This window comes from Gymnoscopelus braueri (assembly GCF_963280865.1).
Source record: "Gymnoscopelus braueri genome assembly, chromosome: 3".
In the NCBI taxonomy this organism is placed as follows: Eukaryota; Metazoa; Chordata; class Actinopteri; order Myctophiformes; family Myctophidae; genus Gymnoscopelus; species Gymnoscopelus braueri.
The window spans coordinates 30176304-30198011 of NC_137612.1; the positions used below are offsets into that span (position 1 = coordinate 30176304).

Below are 21708 nucleotides of genomic sequence, written 5' to 3' on the forward strand. Positions count from 1 at the left end.
TGGGAGACGACCACTGAATAGCGCAGTAAACAGAAACAAACCAGCACTCTGTTATTAAGGAAAGCCGTCTGATAAAGCAAAGTTCCCCTCCATCTGGGGTTTTCTTGTCTCACCAGCATTGCATAAATGTTCTCTCTCTCTCTCTCTGTCTTCTTAGCATCTACATTACTGTGTGCACATGCAACAGCTGAGTACACGTCAACTGAAATGACCTGTACCCCCCCAACCCCCACCCTTTCCTTTTCTCATTGCCCTTCTTAACCTCCCCTCTCACCCCCTCCCTCTCGCAATGACCTCCTTCTCTATGAAGTGTACTGTAGAAGTGCTGCAGGGGTTCATTCCTGCACTGGGGCCAGTCTCAGAAGTCCCTGAAAAAAAAAGAAGAGCTGAAAGCAGAACAGCAGGGAAAGGAACACCACTAGGACACCTGAGACATTACACAGAAATTCAGTAAGTACCGTGTCATGATGGATGTTTAGCACATGCTTTTTGGAGTTGAAAACGACCCGGATATATGGACTGTGGGCTTTTATGACAGACGTCATGTTGTCAATGTTATAGTCAGATGTCTATGTTATGTTTAAGATTTTTTTATGTGAAGAAGGTCAAGAAACAGTCTGGCACTGCATGGGTCAAATGCTTCTCATGCTGTTGCTGTTTTTTGTGATTACTGTAGCTTTATCCCTTAGGGATAATAAAGTGTATCCCTTACCCCTGAATTACAGAGATTAGACATTGAGAGTATGAAGTAAATATTGTTGTACATAGTTATGCATTGTCCTGTGAGCAATATGCAACAGAATAAATACAAAAGGAGAATTACCATAAAAAATCAATAACATTAAATTACACACGAACACACATAGATGCCTTGACAATCTTACCTGCATTAAATGACGCAGTATTCAAATACTTGTATTGTCGGTTCAGTTACTTGCACTGGACACCATTAGCCTACTAGAATTACAAAATCATTCTCTATGCAAAGGGCTTATGTTAGAACACTGGACCGTTCACACAATGAAAGCAAAACCTTGCAATAAAGCTTTAGCTCATGTATTATATGTTGTGGTGGTGAATAACTATAGAGGCTTTCCTTTGAATAATTTAGTTATGGAGAAAGTAGGCTTGTGCCTAGAAGACATTTGCACTTATCACATGGCTTCAGACGTACAGATACAGGTGCTGAGGACGTGCATATTTGTATCAATGGAATGAAACATTAATGAACATTGCAGATGTCATTAATAACCAGTGTAGGTCGTCACAAAGCCCAGACCTGAAAGCAGCTTTCAAGAGTCCTAATTCCAGACTCTTGTTGGCCTGCTCCATTATAGAGAAATACCACTGGTAGTGTAGAACCCAAAGTCACACACTCATGTCATCTTTAACACCAAACATTGCACTGTCATTCTTACCGAAAAACCAACAATTGTTCCTTTGGCCCAGTAACAGGGGCTATAGGATAGGACCCTGCCCCCCAACTGATCTGAAGAGCTTAGCAAACACCACAGAATGGCTTGTCTATGTTGGAAGAAATGTAGGAAGTTTCAAATTCAGTAGTCTGGGATGTGTGGTCATTTACAGAAAAAGGCACCAAACCAGCTCCTTTAAAAATATATATTATTTTTTATTAATTATACATTATGGTATATACGGTAGACAGCCAGTCTCACCTGATGAAGGCCAACAGAGCTGAAGTGCCATTAATTTATAATTAACAAATAACATTTTATTTTATTAGAGCGAGTGTCTTTTTTTGTATTATGTACATTATATGTGAAGACATTATATGAAGACATATAATGTAATAACAACACAGACTCTGGCTGTTGTAACCTTGAATTAATTTATAGCCATTTAGAAAGAAACTCTGCAGACAACCAAGCAATATGCATATGAGAGCATAAGCTCTGTGTTAATCATATTACTATGGGAACAAAACTGTAACACTTTACTTAGGTCGATTCTATAATGCATTATAATAAAAATGCATTATAAGACATAACACAGTTTGTATAACGTAACAGTTCAAAGTCTAGTATAACCACTTGTGACCACAGGCAGGCACTTCACATTCAGCCTTGCTTGAATAGCTTGGATAGCTTTTCTCCAGTTGTAGATGATTATTAGATAATTATAATGAAGGTTGACACAGAATGTAGGCCATTACATTTTCCCCCAATTTCTTATTTTTTAGGACTTTTAAAGGTAACATTACACCAGTTGACAGGCAAATAACAAAAGCCAGGAACATGACATGTGTGCATAATCTCAGGCGCTCATCTCAGGTACTGTAGACAAAGATATTAAGCAGGCTGAAGTATGAGTGCATTTTTCATGTACTGTTGAATGTGAACGTGTGGGAATGTTTGCAGGTGTTTAATGTTATTGTGTGTCAGAACACATATGAGAGAGAAAAGCCAGGCAGTGCAGTTTGGCATCTACAGTAGTATACGTGTACTAATTCACTAAGCTCAGTCATGGCCAACATTTACACTACCCACTGCACCTCAAAGCTGTACAGGGTATGTGAATGAGAGTGTAAAGTTGCCCGAGCGGCCAAGGCTCCAAAAATCGGACCAGTCCAGGAATGCAGTTTTTTGGGGTGTTTATTTACCTTCACAGACACCAATAAAAGTAACAGTGCGCCTAGGCAAAGACGAGACAACAAACTTGCCCCAAAAAAAATTGCCAAAAATAACGTTCCAAAAATATAGGGAAAGGAAGTGAGCACTGAAAATCAGGCTATGCCTTCCATGAAGGCCCTGGCAGCTCTCCCTTGGTGTTGTTACTTAGCCTGTAGCCTAAGCTCAACCGAAGTCTTCACCTGGAGCCTCCCTTTTATAACAGGTGGGAGACCATTAACAATTAGTAATTGGCAAATCATTAACTCAAATTTGGCTAACTAAGGCCCATGAGTTATTTTAGAAAATTACACAATCTTTTAACATCAAAATCATATTACTTTCTGGGGCCCCAAACATTCACAAGACATCAAAAACAACATTTACCTTAACCCATGAAACCAAACACCCCTCCTCCTCCACAGTACTTGGCACCTTCCAATTAACAGGATTGCCAGCACTGCAGAGAGGAGGAGGCACAGGTGACCTTCAATCCATGTAAACATTGTACAGTTTCAATAAATAAGCATGTTTAAAATATTTGCAGTCCTTCAATGTTCAACAATGCATATGTACCCATGAAAACATTCAACACTGATGCTACTAAAATAGTCACCTCCCAACCGGTTTGATGGTCCTCAATTAATAGGAAGCAGCTGTGTAGCTTATGAGTGTTTGCAGTGTCCCATTAATGTCTATAGGGCACGGGCTGCCCCGTGACATTCCCCCCTCCCCCCTCTTATGAAAACGCCCCCCTGTGGGGTCCAGGAAAGGAAGGCCCCTGAACGGTTCTGACACTTGAAATGGACCACAAATATGGCTGCATTGCCATGAACCACATGGTGATTCTGGAAAGCTGAGTGTAGCCGTCCTTCCACCCACCCTCTTTGTTCTCCTACTGGCATGGGTGCTGCTGCCGACCCTGCTGCTGCCCTGTCGCTGCCACCGAAAGTCCTCGCCACCCCAGCAGGCGTCCTCGGCTGCGCCCTGGCTCCCTCACTGTTGAACCGGCGCTGGGTGATATGATGGTTTAGGACGCTGAGCTTCTGCTCCAGTCGCTCCTTCTCCGGCTCCCTCTCCTTCACCATCTGGAAGTGCCTGCAGGATTCGAACATTCTGGCCAGGTTGGAACAAGTTGCCTCCTGGGAAGTGGTCGTGCACACTGTGCTGTGGGCTGGAAGCCTTCCTTGTCAGCTCCCCCTGTGGCACCCTCTTCCTCAGAGAGCACTGCTTGCTGCTGCTGTGGTGGCATCTGCTTCTGAGGCATTCCGGACTGCCTTTTTTTCTTTTCTTCTGACACCACATGTAAAGTTGCCCGAGCGGCCACGGCTCCAAAAATCGGACCAGTCCAGGAATGCAGGGTTTTTTGGTATTTATTTACCTTCACAGACACCAATAAAAGTCAGAGCATTATTAACAGTGCGCTTAGGCAAAGATGAGACGACAAACTTGACAAAATTTACATGGCCAAAAATAACGTTCCAAAAATATAGGGGAAGGAAGTGAGCACTTGAAAGCTAACTAAGAAAATACAACAAACCAAGAACTTAAGATAACTGAAAATCAGGCTATATGCCTTCCATGAAGGCCCTGGCAGCTCTCCCTTGGTGTTGTTACTTAGCCTGTAGCCTAAGCTCAACCAAGCACTTTACCAGGAGCCTCCTTTTTATAACAGGTGGGACAAACCATTAACAATTAGTAATTGGGAACTCATTAACTCAAATTTGGCTAACTAAGGCCCATGAGTTATTTTAGAAAATTACCTAATCTTATAACATCAAAATCATGTTACTTTCTGGGGCAATCCGGACTGTCTTTTTTTCTTTTCTTCTGACAAAGTTGTAAGACAACTGATTACAGTATGCTTTTCACAGGTAATATTTCTTTTCTTTCTTTAGACGTATATGGTACTGCAATATCAACTTGAAAGTTGTGCATGTGGAAGTCCTTCTGACACACGTCTTTGAAGAGCATGTTTTGGCTGAACTTGTGTGAGAAATGTCCCCTTCAGACAGGTGGTTTCTCAATATATATCTTCATCTGCAAAAATGCAGTAGGGCGCACTGCCATTGTATTATGGGCACAATGACAAAACAAGACAATTTTATTGTTTCTTGGAAATACTTTGTGTGTGTGTGTGTGCGTGTGCGTGTGCGTGTGCGTGTGCGTGTGCGTGTGTGTGTGTGTGCGCGCGTGTGTGTGTGTGTGAATATGTTTGTGCATGTACGAGACTGCAGCTGTGGAAGTGCATGTTTGTGTCTGTTTGTTACAAGACAATACAGCTGTTTTCAGTTAAGAGTTACTCGTGCAAATAATTTAGCTGAACGAAGCAAGTCATGTTTAGAGCTACATTTGAGATGTAAAATGGGGAGAGGAAAAGCCCGAGTCCACATAGTTGTAAAAACCACATGGTCTCTACACACAGAACAACACCCATTTCCTATCCACAGAGTTCGATTTCCTGGGGGGGGGCTCTGCTTTAGATATCCCCCTTCTGATTTTTTATTGCCAATGGGGATATGCTTCCGTCAGGCTGATAAAATGAATTTCCTTTTTTCTGATATGATTAATATTTATGAATAAAAGAAGGCGCTGGAGCAAAAACGACAGCGTTTCGATGTCAGGTTACATCTTCATCAGGTCAGGGTAGGACATTGAAACGATGTGTTTTTTGTCTGTGCTTTGCACCCTGTTATTAAAATAAAAAGGCTCCAATCGTCCCTGTTGCTCCAGCGCCTTCTTTATTCAGTTATATTTGTCCGCTCCTGAGACACACCGGATGAGCCTGATTTCTGCTTGAGGCGCAGTGGAATATCCCTTTAATCATGATTAATATTTATGTTTGTGTCACCCCCCTCAGCTTTGTTTGACATATCGAACCACGCCAATCCCCCTTCCTAGCGTTTAGGCTAGCTAATCAGCTAATGATGATCAAATGGATAAAATTACATAATGGCATGTATGTTTCCTTGGCATTCATGAATCCCTGACCAAGATGTGTAATTGTTGTTGTAAGCATCCCCTTTCCCATTTTCCTGTGCATGTTGAGTTGGTCTGTATGAAGTGCTTTTGTGAGCTGTTAGCTGCAATAAAAGACAGTTTCTATAAAAAACTAAAAAACATTAGTCTAATAAGCAAACCATCGATCATTGTAAACGTATCTCTTAACAGAAAGCTGCCAGCCGATAAAAAAAACATGGATTATATGCGATTGCATGTCCTTATGTCATTATGCAAACCACAATTCTCCTGCAAACTTGACATTCTGGTAGATTGGGGGAAAGGGGAGGTGACTATAAAAATATATATAAGGAGGGAAGCTTACTAGATTCAAGATTCAAGAGATTTTATTTCCACATTATACAGATATACGAATAAATGCACTGTGGGGGGAGGGGGGGGCGTGCTCCATAACACACACAGTTATTTGCAGAGATCCCAACACGTTGCCCCCCTCCCAACGGCGCCATCTTCCATATTACATTTACTCTCTAAATTCAGTTTAGCCATTAGGCCTAAATGAAGAGTGGTCACTACTTATTTAACTTCAACTTCAAGTCAAGAAGTGGGACAGGCGCAAGAGCTGCTCCTCAAGTGGAGGCCGAATGCTGCTGAATGCATGGTATTTGTAGCCTGGCTCCAGACCATAGACTCCGCCCACTCCACTGAGTGGACTGCTTCTCTGCTTCAGTCTTATTATTATTATTATTATTATTATTATTATTATTATTATTATTATTATTACCATTATTATTATTATTATTATTATTGTAAACTTATTTGGTTTATTATTTGAATGAATGCTTCTGATTACAAAATATAATTTTTGTATGATAAATGTCTCATCTGGCCTTGTGTGGTTAACAGTATTGGCTAATTGGACCTCCTCCACGTGTTCACACTTGCGGCAATAAAAGTTAACGACCAGCCGCAAGGCCAGCTACATTGCTGCAGAGTGGCCACTGAAGTGTTGCTCAAGCCAAACTACATAAAAGAAAACTAGAAAGGGTTAGGCGTAAATATCACAGGGAACTGGGTAACGGTCGGCAATGATAATTATGTTTTCTTCCATTTACGGACAGGAGCAGGAAGGGGAGAGAGAACGGGAGTGAAAATGGTCAAACAAAATGTATCTTTTGTAGCGCGTTACGCCGCCATGCAGCGACAAGTACAAATTTGGTAGCATGGTCTGTTTACACATACAAATAATAAAAAATGCTAACGTAGAACTATGAGTTAGATATTCTACTGTCCAATGAATTATAGCCTTGTAGGGGTTCAAATATGTCTTCATTCAAGTAAAATAAAGCACTGAGCACCATTTGGGTTGTCAAGTCTAAAAATGAACAACAACACAACATTTCTCTGCTTCCTGCAGGTCATTCCCATAACTGACCAGACGATGTTGCTGCAGTCTGTCACTGTCACTCTGGCGTTGTTCTGTCTGAGCCCTTACCCCAGCATAGGGGCTCCTCAAGGAGATCCAGGGTCTGATGATGAGGCCCTTGACCTGGAGAACTATGACCTAACCGGAGAGACGGACTGGGAGAACCTAGACCTCAACAACTATGGAGAAAGCTATGACTACGATGATCTGGATCAAGAGGTGAGATAGGGGGGAGTACAGGAAAATAATACAGAGTCAAATGGCTATGGTCCGTGGCTCAAATGCAGAATAAATAATGGTCCTTGATATGAAAAGGTATTGAAAACCACTGATATATGGGAAAGAAAAGCCTAATAAAGAACTGTAACCGTGTGCGCCTGCCCGGGAAAGAGCAGATCGAGGTGGGTACAGTGGAGCCACCTGCACCCGAGATGATCCCACCGGCTGACAAGATCCCTGATGAGTACGAGGAAGAGGTGACCCTTCCTCCCCGCCCCACCCTGCCTCCCGCACCTGTCACCTTGGACTTCATGGGACCAGGTCTTTTTGGCCCCGAAACTGGCTTAGGTGAGTCAGAGCAGAGAGAGCATTTGCAGCATACATGGTCCATACACTCACAAAACAGACATGTTAGTGAGTTTTTTGAGTGGTGAGTTCAGTGACCTTTAGAGACAAGTTCATGCACCATTTCCATTGATTTTTATTCAGTGTGTGTATGTGTGTGTGCACGCACAGGTATGCCTGCATGTCTGCTATGTGTGTGTGTGAGGGGCAGTGTGTACTGTGATGACAACGATCTGGAGCAGGTCCCTCCCCTGCCCAAAGACACCACCCATTTCTACGCACGCTTCAACAAGATCCGACACATCAAGAACACAGACTTCATCAACCTCAGTAAGACCTTATCCACTTAAGCCACATACTGTATATATCGTTGTACGACAAATATAAGAATAGAAATGCCAAAATAAAAGCTCACAGTGCGTCACAATGAAGTGTTGTGAGCTTGTTGCTCTTTGAAGACAATTGTGGGGAATGTTTGGTGGAATTTCTTTTTTTTTTTAACATTTAGTCAAAATAATTGAAACGGATGGAATGGAATGGAAACTTCTGTTAATGTGGGTTTCTTTTTAATAGTCTGGACAAAACACCATGTTTGTACAAAATGAATAGCAATTAACAAAAACTGGTCTTATGCTGCGTTCACACAAAGTACAAAAGTTGCGAAGCGGCATATCTGTCGCCGACTTCGATGTTAAACAACACTTCAACTTGGATTGTACTGTAGCCTTATAGATTTTGTAGCAGCTACATACACCAGGCATGGTTTTGTATCTTAATGTTGCTGGCTTCCTTTGAAAATGGAAAATATTTTATCTTTCAGATAATTTGAAACGCATTGATCTGACTGGGAATCAGATTTCAGAAATGGACGAGGATGTGTTCCGTCCCCTGCCACAGCTCCAGGAAATACTATTGGCTGATAACAACCTGCAGGCCCTACCTGAACTGCCAATCACCATGACATTCATTGATGTACGCAACAACAGGCTGATCAGTGGTGGTATACATCCCGAGGGGTTCAAGGTAAATACTGTGATATGGAAGAAAAAAAAACACGGGAGATAAAATATTATGGACCATTTAAGCCCTATACACTTAGTCATAAATAGCTAGCTGGGTGGGGAGGGGGGGGGGGGGACGACCCTGGATGAAAGAAGGTGGCGTCTATATGGGATTCAGGGAGATTAACAAAGGGTTCATATCACTGTACTCCACGTTAAAATATGACATGACGCATATAGCTGCAATATCACTTCAGGTAATGATAGTGTGATAGTGTAGTGGCTAGTGTGAAGTGCTTTTTTAAACCCTCTCTGCCAACAGCATTAATTTGTGCGTCTTTCGTAAGGTGAAAACTAGCCAACTGTGATTTCTTTATCGTGTTTGGAGCCTTGTACGGTGAAGCATTAAGGAAAGCATCTGACTGTAATAGACATTGGCTCTTTTGGATGGCTTTCAGTTGTGGCTCTGCACTCATACAGGGCTCTGGTGGTGCTGACATAAACAGTGAAATACATATGTTTTGATATCCCTTGTTCAGCCAACATTATGTCTTATATTCCAACATGGACAAATGGTAGGCTTAATGTGCCAGAGTCAAGCTGTCCGTCCAGCTTATGGGATCTACACAAGTAATGTCCTTTGGAGAAATATGGAGTGAGAGGGAAAGAGATATGAAAATGTTATGGTCATTTAAATTCCTGGGCTGATTTTTGTTCCCCAGTCTGACCCTGCACAAGCACAATCAAAGATCCTCTCCACCAGCACTCCAGTCCCATCAGCACACACTGCACTGATCGCTCTCCTCTCCCCTCCTCTCCAATCTCCTTTTCAACTGGCCGTGTCCCAACAGAACAATGGAGATGGATTACACACCCGGGGCCCTAATCAGAACGAGAAGTTCATATTAGGGCATCACTCACGATTAATTGCTGCTCTCAGGCTTGTATACACAAATGATACAATCCCCCCCATATGGTGATTGCTGCTGTAGCGATGTAATGCACGCAATGCTGTTGCACTGCACTGAGGCCCGTGACAGTTGGGGCCTCCCCCATGCCGTCAGAAAAAAACTAACAAACAACAAAACACCACGGGCTGCTTAACACTGTAAATGGGCCCTTGAAGTGAACACATTAAAACCGGGAACGCATCTGTGTAACCACTTTAACCATTATTTTATACTTTGGCTATTCAAAAAAGCAGATATACAAGCTCGCGGCTATGAGCTTGTAGATCTCCTATTTTTTTTAAATCGTGAAAATGTGTGCAAATCTTTGAATATATATATTTTTAAAGCAAAAAATGTTTACTCAAATCTTTGCTTCTGGGGGGGGGGGTCCCTGGAACAGCATATTTTGAGATGGGGGTCCTCCGCGGCCAAATACATATCATTGTGGGGGGCCCTTGACATGGAAAAGTTTGAGAACTGCTGATTACAGTATAGCAAGATACGTTTTTTTCAAAGAACATTTAGAAGACATTTGTAGAATCCCCAGAAGCAAAGATTTGAGTTTCAAAAGTTTGCCTGTAACTCGAAGCTTGTATATCTGCTATTTTTGAATAGCCAAAGTATAAGATAATGGTTAAAGTGGTTAAAATCAAGAATGACAGATGCTTTCCCGGTCTTAATGGGTTAGGGTTAACTTGATTCTGTAGTATGTCACAACATATTTTTGAGCAAGACACTTGCTAAGAGCAGTGGTTGCTGGTGACACCAGACGACAGGCGGAAACTAATATGCATCCTGCATGACAAAACAGTACCTTACGCTGCTTACCTAGTGAGGGAGAAAATGGAGATGTACAAACATAGAAGTGCAAATGAAGAGAAGCAACCCGAAAGAGAAAGCCAAGCTTTAAAATCTTTTGAATTCCTTCAAAAAGAAAGGAGATACAGACGACAAAATATCCATCACCCAACTGGTGGATATTTACAAAGATGACATAACGTTTGCATGTCCGATGCAACTATTGTCATTACATGGTTGGTTAAGAAAAACTAATTCAAAAGTGAAAACAGTCCAAGAGCCAACAAATTTACTGATTGTTCAGAACAACTGCACCACTGCCAATTTATTTGAAGTCTGCATAGGTTCCAGTGGCATCTGCTGAACATTCCTTTTCTAAATTGAAGAGGATTAAATCCGAGGAGCTCAAAGGGACTGAGCCATCTCTCTCTCTCTCTCTCTCTCTCTCTCTCTCTCTCTCTCTCTCTCTCTCTCTCTCTCTCTCTGGACTTGCCATAATATCCATCAGGTATGCTCATGTTTTATAGTGTTCGCGGAGCACATTAATTGTTGTCTATTTGTGTCAGCTTGCGTGCATCCTGACAGGCATTCAAGATTCTTGAATTTAAAAAGCCTTGAAAGTGCACCTATAGCTATGATTTAAGTATGTGGAGCATCTTTCTATTTAAAGTCATCACTCTTGTGTTTTGTTTTTAAAAGTCAGTGCAGAGACTGCAGACATAGGAATGTTGTCTGTCTGTGTCATGGTGTGCTATCACCAATAACGTTTTTCATCTGTTGTCGGGTGCATTGTCATAAGCACAGTTTTTCATCTGTTGTGTGGTGAGGCATCACCAATAATGTTTTCATCTGCTCTGTGGTGCAGCATCACCATTAGCCTAATGTTTTTCATCTCGTTGTGGTGCAGTGACACCAGATTTTGTCAAGTGCATTCCTTCTTCCATTGATAAGTTATTAGATCTATGCATAGCCCTTTCTTTTCCCTCATTCTGGTTAAGCAAGATGGGCTGTGCGTTGTTGGGGGTTGCCCGATGCCGGCTTGTTACGTCACTAGAGAGGATGTTCCCAGTTCCTGGACTTGCATTATCACATCTTCTTCAGGGACCAGGTCAAGGACAGCAAACTCCTCAGATTCCTAGCTTTTGCAGTGTCCTGCAGGGACAGGGCTTTGAGTCACTGGACACAATCTGGACTATATGAAAAGACAAACCATTGTTATTATTATCCAGGCTGTATGTGAGTAGGGTCGCAAATCCTCTTGTGTGAGTATGAGATTCACCGTAGTCTACAGGCCCGGATACAGAAATTATTAACTGGGGGGGCATTAATAAATGCTGGGGGGGCTGCTTCGAAAACATTTTACGTTTTTTTTCCAGTTTTTGCCGGCTGTTTGTGTAATACTGCTTCCTATTGTTCTTTTGGGCTTGTTTTCCTAGGCTTCTTTCTCTCGCAATATCTGGCAACACTGCCCATAGAAAATCAGGGCAGAGGATTATTTGAATTGTGCAATGATACATGATGGAATATGATTAAGGATTATTTTGATTATGGTAAGCTCACATTTCATATCATGACATAAATGTAACTTTCACAATGTTTTTTTTTTTTTTTAAGATTTTTTTTGGGGGGGCAGTCAGGACTCTTGCCCATGCCTAGATCCGGCCCTGGTAGTCTATCTGAATAATATGTAATGTAAGCAGTTTGAGGTTGCCAGTGCAGTGGTATATTTACGATAGCCTATGTCATTTTCATGGGGGCTGTCCATTAGTCATAATTGCCATAGCGCCGTTTTCATACTGTCTGTCTGTGGTAAGTGTCCTTTATAACTTTGCACCACTGAGCCAACTCTCTCTCTCTGCTGGCATTCTCTCTGGTGTGGTGTGTGTTTAGCCCAGAGCCAACTGAAAACACCCACAGATCAATTAACCCTGGCATAGCAGGGCTTACTGCTTACTTTTCCCCAAGGAGCACACTCCACAAATGGATGGGGAGAGATGAAACACTCCATAAGATGATACACCCACTGTTCCAAAGAATCCAAAAACAATAATAAATTATATTTATATATATATATATTAAAATATGGTTGTCAAATAACTGTAGTTCAGTAAAAAGTACAATATTTGCCTCTGAGATGTAGTGGAGTATAAGAGTATAAAGTATTGAAAATAGAAATACTCAAGTAAAGTAAAAGTACCTCAAAACTGTACTTAAGTAGAGTACTTGAGTAAATGTGGTTAGTACTTCCCACCACTGCTGCCAAGTATACCTGGCACAGGATATGTGGAAAGATGCTCCGTTCTCTACACTGGCTCCCCGTAGCGGCTCGCATCCAGTTTAAAACCCTGGTGCTAGCCTATAGGGCAGTGAAAGGAACAGCTCCTTCTTACCCCCGGGCTATGGTCGATGCTTACACCCCTGCCCGACCACTGCGGTCTGCCACCTCGGGGCGACTGATTGCCTCGTCGCTCAAGGGTCCTTCTGGCCAATCTACACGGTCACGACTTTTTTCTGTTCTGGCCCCACAGTGGTGGAATGAACTCCCCTAATGAACTCCCCTAATGCTAACACAACAGAGCTCCTGATGGACCCACATGCCAACTTTTGAGAGCTTTGTGACAGCTCCCCTTTAAACATCACTGAATCATTAAACACTTAAACCCTATACTAGGTACCTCAGGGCTCTACACTAGCGAGTTTTCTGTTTTCTAAGCTTTCAAGCTGTCAGGCCTGAAGAATCTCAGACAGCAGTTTAACTTTATAGGAAAATACTTTGAGTATGGTCAGAAGTAAATTAACTGTGCTTAATAAATACAGCTTTTAATACAATAATGAAACGGGTTTTGCAGGTCTCACTTCATAAACTATATGCATTAAATAAGAAAGCCATGTGGTGTACAGCTTTAGTTACTAGTTTAGTTTGCAGATTTAGATTATCATTACAAAACATGTATTAACTACTTGAGCCCTATTTTGTACAATACTGAAAATAGCTGATCTACAAGCTCAGCTATTTTCAAAATACTTTTAAAATGATGAGTACTTTAATTTATTACTATAAGTACATTTTGATGCCAATACCTTTATACTTTTACTCAAGTCAAATTTTTAATACATGACTTTTACTTGCAACAGTATTTTTATATTGTGGTAATGCTACTTTTACTTAAAGGAATAGTTCACCCAAAATATGACTTATTTTCTATCAATCACACCGGGTGTATTTCCGCTAGGAGACTCAAAGAGACTCCTTTGAGTCTCCTACGGGGATACATTAGCATCTCTCCACAGGAAATCAAATTATTGGCTTAGGAATGCGATAAAAACTAAAATATTTCCACGAATTCAATGCTTCATGTTGTTAACTAGTTGTACGAACTCTTGTTTTATTATTGTATTGTTTTATTGGATCTTGTTTAGTCCATACACTTATTTGTTTTAGCTCTTGCTCATTTGATTTTGCTATTTGTATCATCTGTTTAAGAAAGTAGGTAGCTGATGTATTGCACTTTTACCTTAGCGCTAGGTATACTCTTAGTTGCTTGTTTTAGCAGAAAATGCACTTAGGACTTCTGGGGATTAGTAGTTTCATTCCCTACCTATGTTGAATGCACTTATTGTAAGTCGCTTTGGATAAAAGCGTCTGCTAAATGACTGTAATGTAATGTAATGTAATGTAATGTAATGCTAACACAACAGAGCTCCTGATGGACCCACATGCCAACTTTTGAGAGCTTTGTGACAGCTCCCCTTTAAACATCACTGAATCATTAAACACTTAAACCCTATACTAGGTACCTCAGGGCTCTGCACTAGCGATTTTTCTGTTTTCTAAGCTTTCAAGCTGTCAGGCCTGAAGAATCTCAGACAGCAGTTTAACTTTATAGGAAAATACTTTGAGTATGGTCAGAAGTAAATTAACTGTGGTTAATAAATACAGCTTTTAATACAATAATGAAACGGGTTTTGCAGGTCTCACTTCATAAACTATATGCATTAAATAAGAAAGCCATGTGGTGTACAGCTTTAGTTACTAGTTTAGTTTGCAGATTTAGATTATCATTACAAAACATGTATTAACTACTTGAGCCCTATTTTGTACAATACTGAAAATAGCTGATCCACAAGCTCAGCTATTTTCAAAATACTTTTACAATTATGAGTACTTTAATTTATTACTATAAGTACATTTTGATGCCAATACCTTTATACTTTTACTCAAGTCAAATTTTTAATACATGACTTTTACTTGCAACAGTATTTTTATATTGTGGTAATGCTACTTTTACTTAAAGGAATAGTTCACCCAAAATATGACTTATTTTCTATCAATCACACCGGGTGTATTTCCGCTAGGAGACTCAAAGAGACTCCTTTGAGTCTCCTACGGGATACATTAGCATCTCTCCACAGGAAATCAAATTATTGGCTTAGGAATGCGATAAAAACAAAAATATTTCCACGAATTCAATGCTTCATGGGTTGTGTAATTGATAGAAAATAAGTAATTTTTTGGGTGAACAACTCCTTTAAGTAAAACCACACCTTGGCACAACTCCAGTATGTTTGATGGGCCTGTATGGGCTGGTCTATCTTTTTACATCTCCCAATCTACAGCCTGCCCCAGCATCCCTTGATGCTTAGTAATATTTCACCACATATACAAACAATATTTACTATACTGTAGGGATATGGTTATTCTGGACATTTGTCTTCATCTAGCCTGTTGCTGTCATCGTCGGCTTTACAGCACTAGTTTTTTTTCTGCCAAGTGTATGACAGAATTATGTCCAAATGTAACGTGAGCACTTGTGTGGATGTGTGTGCAATTTTGGGAGAGAGAGGGGGAGAGAGAGAGAGAGAGAGAGAGAGAGAGAGAGAGAGAGAGAGAGAGAGAGAGAGAGAGAGAGAGAGAGAGAGAGAGAGAGAGAGAGAGAGAGAGAGAGGCAGAAAGAGGAAAAATTGTGTTACAGCGTAAATCTTACAGAGCATGTCTATAAGAATGTTATAGGTCTATTTATGTGCATTTTCACACACTCAGATTTGAATTAACACTGGGGATTTTACTTTCTATGGAAATCCAGTTAAAGTCTCTATATACCCTCCGGCCTAAGACTAGCAATTTATGCCTCTTCTGAATCATTATGATGGTTTCTATTCCAGAAACAAGGAGGACTGTCATGTTCTTGGAAAGCAGGGAAAGCACTGAAAGAACATTCAATTAGGCAGAAATAGACTACAAATTGAGAAAGACGAGGGGACTCAACATCATCTAGGCTATGACTCATTCTTATCACATGATAAGTCACTGTAGCCTACTCTATTCTTAAACAGGGAATATGTCACACACTATGTTTCAAAGTGTACAAAAAATGCCACAACAAAATATTATAGAAAATACCGTTCGCCAAAACATATTTAAAATACATTTGCGAACATGTAGGCTACTGTGTTTTGGATCTAAAGCATTTAGATTTATGTTTTGGATTCTAAATAATCTATGCAGTAGATTCTATGTACAGTATAGGCTGCAATTTCTCTACTTCCGTCTTCACAGTCAGTGACTTTGCTGGAGTACCCAATGATGCTTTTATGGATACAGGATACTATAACAAATGCATGTCACATAAGTTATTCAAGGAAACTATAAAGGAGACTATTTTGTACTTTTATTTATATGGTCCAAAACGAGAATATTTAACAAAATTTAGGCCATTTAAAAATATATAGTTATATTGTTTCATTTAATGTGAAGAGTTCTATTCCCCTTTCATGACACTGCAGAGAGGAGACATAAAATGGAGATAGAGCCCCCTCTTCTGGCTGGTAGATGTATTGACGCATTTCCCCCTCTTTTGTTTATTGTCCCTTGAACAGGATATGAGCCAGCTGGAATTCCTCTATTTGTCTAACAATCAGCTGGATTATGTTCCCGTACCACTGCCAGAGAGCCTACGGGTGCTACACTTGCAGGTATGAACATTTTCCTGGATTAGGGCTGCAACTATTGATTATTTTCTTAGTGATTATTCATTCAATCACTATTTCAATTTTGTCTCCTCACTCTGTGGCTCAGAGGAGGGGCTGTGGACCCTTCAGAAACCTGCCTACCAGTGACATCATCGTTAGGCACGTTTGGTCATTTCAAACCAGATTTAAATTGTTTTTATTTTATTTTGTATTAATGTGAGAACAATGGCTTTTAAAGTCTGGAAAGTTAGCTATTAAAGCATGCTAACTTTCCAGGAATAGAAAGCCTGCAGTTTCTATTAGCTTGAATTACCCATCAATGATGTCACTGGTAGGCGGGTTTCTGAACTGTGAAAAATATTACCATATTATAATGAGCATTAAAATTATTATTATTATTATAATTTTTAGGTGATCGATGATTGATATATTATTTTTTTATCGATTAAATCAATTTGTTTGATTAACTGTTGCACTCGTAGCCTGGATACTGTACAGCCGTGCATAGACATAATCATTCAGTGGGCTTCTGGGCCCATGAGCCCAGAAGAATACTGGGGCCAAGAGAAGTAACCTTTCTAATTCTAAAATCATACATTACGTTAAAATATATTTGGCTGGAAATCAAGCATCTGGTGTCATGCTACAGTATATGCCTCATGCATGTACTGTACATCTCTCCTTCTTCCCCCTGCCTTATTTGATTTATGCTTTTGATTGATTGATGTATTTATTGACAAAAAAATCATATACATGAACATAATTTGTACATATCTCTCAAAGGGATAAAACACAAAAAAAAGCATGAGAGCTTATTTCCAGCGTGATCCTTTGAGTGCTCTGTCTTTCTTGTCTCCCTGTCTGTCTATCTCTCTTCCCCTTTATCTCCTTCTAACACCCTGCAACTGCTGGCCACTCTGTGCCCTTGCACAAATCCCCCCCCCCCCCCCCAACACACGCACGCACGCACACACACACACACACACACCACCCCCCACTCTCTTTTTCCTCGCTCCATGTGCTTCTATAACACCATCCCCCCACCCTCCCTGTCTCTGTCTCTCAGAGCAACAACATCCAGAGTCTTCACGTTGACACCTTCTGCAACCAGAACGACCGTAACTACATACGCCGCAACCTGGAGGACATCCGGCTGGACGGCAACCCTGCACTGAACATCAACCTGTATGCCAGCGCTTACACCTGCCTGCCGCGTCTGCCTATAGGAGGAGGACACTGAGAACAAGCCTCAGCAATGCTCACAATAAAGTAGAGATAGAACTGAAAATAATATTCTGGAAAATTAAAAAGAGAAAAAAAAATGTTGACCTTTACCTTAAGACCTAAAGAGAAGATTGCTGTGAATGAAGGTTTTTCTTTTGTTTAGTTTTAGTTTTTTGTTCAATTAGTATGAAGCTGGTTCTAATGAATCAGCTAGAGCAGGTGGTCTTCAACAGGGGGTCCGGGACCCCTAGGGGGTCCTCAGAGTTACTACAGGGGGTCCGCCAAATATTTGTGTGATAGGATTTTTTATTTTACCGCACTTGAACCCTGGCATCCATTTTCTGAGGAGAACTTTAGCCAAAACTAGCAGATCTACAAGCTCACAACGCCTCGCGCTGCGAGGCGTTGTGAGCTTGTAGATCGGCTATTTTTGGCAAAGAGGCGTAAGAGGTAAAAAAAAATGAGCAGACCACGTAAACAAAAAAAGTTGAATCTGAAACACAATTTTATACGATATAGAGGAGGGGGTCCCTGCTTCATCTCTCTCTCTCGGCTAGGGGGTCCTTAGCCTGAAAACATTGAAGACCCCTGAGCTAGAGTCATGGAAGAGTTTAACAGACATTTTGCTGAATTTGGTTTACCATTAACCCATTCAATCTGGGAACGCATCTCTGTCATTTTTAAGATCTCTTTGGCTATTCAAAAATAGCAGATACACAAGCTCATAGTGCGGGACCGAGTGCCGCGCTATGAGTGTGTACAGTAGATCTGCTATTTTTGAAAAGCCAAAGAAATCTTAAAATGACACAGATGCGTTCCCGGTCTTAATGGATTAATGTATGGGGGTACGTTACGTACAGAGAGGTATGTGGTCTTGGTTATACAATTGTCATTGTTTAAAATGAGAGGGACCTGGTGAGATACAACTGAAAAGGACCCAAAAGTGGTGAGAAAGATGATGTAGCCACTACGTTTAGCAGTAATAGGCCTGCTGCTTCACAGGAATAACGGAACCACTTGACTTTTATCAGTGATATAGTAGTTATAGCCCAGGAAGGTTCTGGAATGTATTGTTCCCATGGGGATATTGATTATGAAATATGAATGTCAACAGTGACAGCTGGTGTCAACTGATGTCTGAGAGATTCTAAACTACGTTATATCTATTAAAATGATCTTTCAATTTAACCACTTATTAGCCCTATATGAAAAATATCAGTGTGAAAATAGGTGATCCCACAAAAAGCTCACTACGTGTCACATCATGATGTTTTGTGAGCTTGTAGATGCTAATTTTTACATTTAAAATCTGTAACGTTTTTTTTTCCTGCCTACAGTATATTGACATGTCCAAAATAGGGATGCCAGTTTGAAAGTGGTTAGACAGGCACTGCTGCAAACAGAACCACTTCTAATCTAACCTGACAACCATGCAACCACGACAGTGCAGCCCAACTTGACATGAAGTCGACAGCTCCTGATACCCATTAAATGCAAACTTTGATCCAGTCTTCAAACTGTAAAAAAAATAAAATAAATCAAGTGTGGAATTTTCTAAATAGAGACTATTGAATGAAAATCTAAATGTGGCCCAAAATGATATTGTGAGGATATTGTGAGGATATTGAAAGTGGCCCCCCAAGTAATTGTCAAGACACAAGTATTTTAATGATAATATAACCTTAATATAAAATAAAAGAACATGTCATGGTATTTTTTTGTTAAAACCTTGAAAAGAAATGTCATTGTGATACCGATAAATAGGAACTTAAAGTATACTTACTATGTTAGTTCCATTGATCCAAGACAGACCACAATTGATTGATTGATCATTAAAAATACACAATGCTCTGAAAATGCACGTGGCCCACCCATCTGACCACTTAACACGGCAGCCATGTGATACATGATCAGATGTGTGGGCTGCGAACGCTATCGAGATTTCGAAATGGGTCCATGATCCAGAAAAGGTTGGGAACCGCTGCTGTAGATGATAGACCAATCTGGCAACCCATCGGCAAAAAAAAGGGGGAAAAAAGAAAGAAAAAAGCTTTGAATTTGCCTCTGGGGGCACCGCACGCGATTGCATGTAGAGTCCGGATGTCGGCCCGTTCACTCGCTTTCAGCCCTCCTTCTTCGTCTTTTTTTTTCATTCCTACTAACAGCAAACTCTACACGCTGTAACAGTAGTTGCCTACAGATTCAGCTGCGGAGCTCTGAATCTGTCTTGAGAGATTAATGATAGACTGACATAACACCAAACCAATCCCCATGCAGCGCTACACTCTCACCTGCCAGCGATCCGTTATCTTGACAACCAGACCTGAAGGGTGACAGCTACTATTGATTTTTGTCTCTCTTGTCTGTTGCCCTGAGGATAGACCTGTGCCTGTGGATAGCACAAGTATTACTGTCAATCACGATATATTGAATAGTAGTAACTGTTGCTTGTGCCTGATCCACAGTTTTCCTTTATCATTAGTTGTTATAAAGTTATAATTGAACGTCTCTAAAGTCTGTTATGATATTGCATTCCTGTGATGAAGAACAAGCAGATGGATAAAGAAACGTAGATTTATACATGTTTGTCTGACCTGCTGTTATTTTTCATTAGGTGAACACTGAGACAGTAATGTAAACATGCACATGAAGTATTAAAACAGAATGTTGAAATTTACCTACTTGCCACATGGTGGGGATGTCTGTCCATTCTTGCTGCTCTGACCAATTGTGCAGAAGATGCTCATGGTGACCAAAAGGTTAGCATGGGGTAAAAGGAATACTGTACATCGTTTATTGACTTAATTTCACTCAAACTGAGCTCAGTGGAGGTAGCAGACTGATAAATATTTCAAGATCTGGCATCAAAGCACTTTTATGAGACAACAATGGAAGTTGAAAGTGATTTGTAAAAAAAAAAATGGGTACTCAATGTTATAGACCAATTATTTGTTTAACAACATTGAGACTGGACGCACAGGTGATTGCTTTATGCAATCAATTCCCAACATTTTGTTTCGGCGTGCACTGGTTTCAGTTCATTCAACCTCCTCTTGTGTGTTGGCTAGTGAGGCACGTCCTAGCGAGACATGACAGAATGGGTTTCATTTGGTGCCGGTGTGGGTGCAGGATATGCTCGGCTACATGAAATGCACGGGGTCCTGCGCTTGCTACCGACGTCACACACTATGATTGGCTGTACGTCTGAACGATGACGTGGCACATTCTGATTGGCTTGTGGCTTTTTTTCTTTTCAAAAGTTTATTGAACACTGTAACAAATCACACTAACTAACTGTTCTTCATATAACAATGTTATGTTGAACGTCTTTTTCCAATGGTAACCTATTTATATCATTGATATATAAAATAAGTTTGAAAAGGGCTTAATGGTGATTATTTAGTGAATAATGGACAATTTGTTTGTTTTAACAGAACGTTTTATTAAATAAGTTTGAAGATGCTTAATGGTGATTATTTAGTGCAGAGGTCTTCAACAGGGGGTCCGCGACCCCTAGGGGACAGGGGGTCCGCGACCCCTAGGGGATAGGGGGTCCGAGACCCCTAGGGGGTCCGCGGAGGTACAGCAGGGGGTCCGCGAAATTGTTTGATTTAAAAAAAAAAAGTATTGACATGTTAAATAAGTTTGATAAGGGCTTAATGGTGATTATTTAGTGAATTATGGACAATTTGTTTGTTTTAACAAAACGTTTTATTAAATAAGTTTGAAGATGCTTAATGGTGATTATTTAGTGCAGAGGTCTTCAACAGGGGGTCCGCGACCCCTAGGGGATAGGGGGTCCGAGACCGCAGATGGGACTTATAAGGGCCCAAATGTGTTCTAAGAGCAGCATTCAATTTCATTGGTCCTCGTACCTATTCAATTTCATTGGTCCCCTAAGCGGGGTAGGGGCGGGGTTAGAGGTGGGAGGCGGGTTCAAAGGAATTTTGAACTGTGCAGCGGCAGCCATCTTGTTTCACCCTGCTGCAGCTACTGTTAACTGCCTACTGGTCCTCTTCTCTGCTCCTGATAAATAAAACTCCTGCTCCCATAAGGTAAATCTTTTAAACATTAATAGGTTTGATTAAGCTATGGTTTGCTAGCTAACTAACTAAGCAAGGTGCTGATTGTTTTGATTAGCCTAAGCTAAGGTTTTCTAGCTAACTAACTTAGCAAGGTGCTCATTT

General features: G+C 40.7%; 1 protein-coding gene across 1 annotated transcript; it reads left to right on the forward strand.

Annotated features, from left to right (window-relative positions):
* Positions 1 to 346: 346 nt before the first annotated feature.
* Positions 347 to 17689, forward strand: optc (opticin). Its single transcript, XM_080423349.1, has 7 exons — positions 347 to 450; positions 7006 to 7233; positions 7410 to 7581; positions 7750 to 7908; positions 8399 to 8601; positions 16205 to 16300; positions 17364 to 17689. The coding sequence occupies exons 2-7, from the start codon at positions 7030 to 7032 to the stop codon at positions 17535 to 17537; spliced, it is 1008 nt and encodes a 335-aa protein (XP_080279475.1). The 5' UTR covers positions 347 to 450; positions 7006 to 7029; the 3' UTR covers positions 17538 to 17689.
* The last annotated feature ends 4019 nt before the right edge of the window (positions 17690 to 21708 follow it).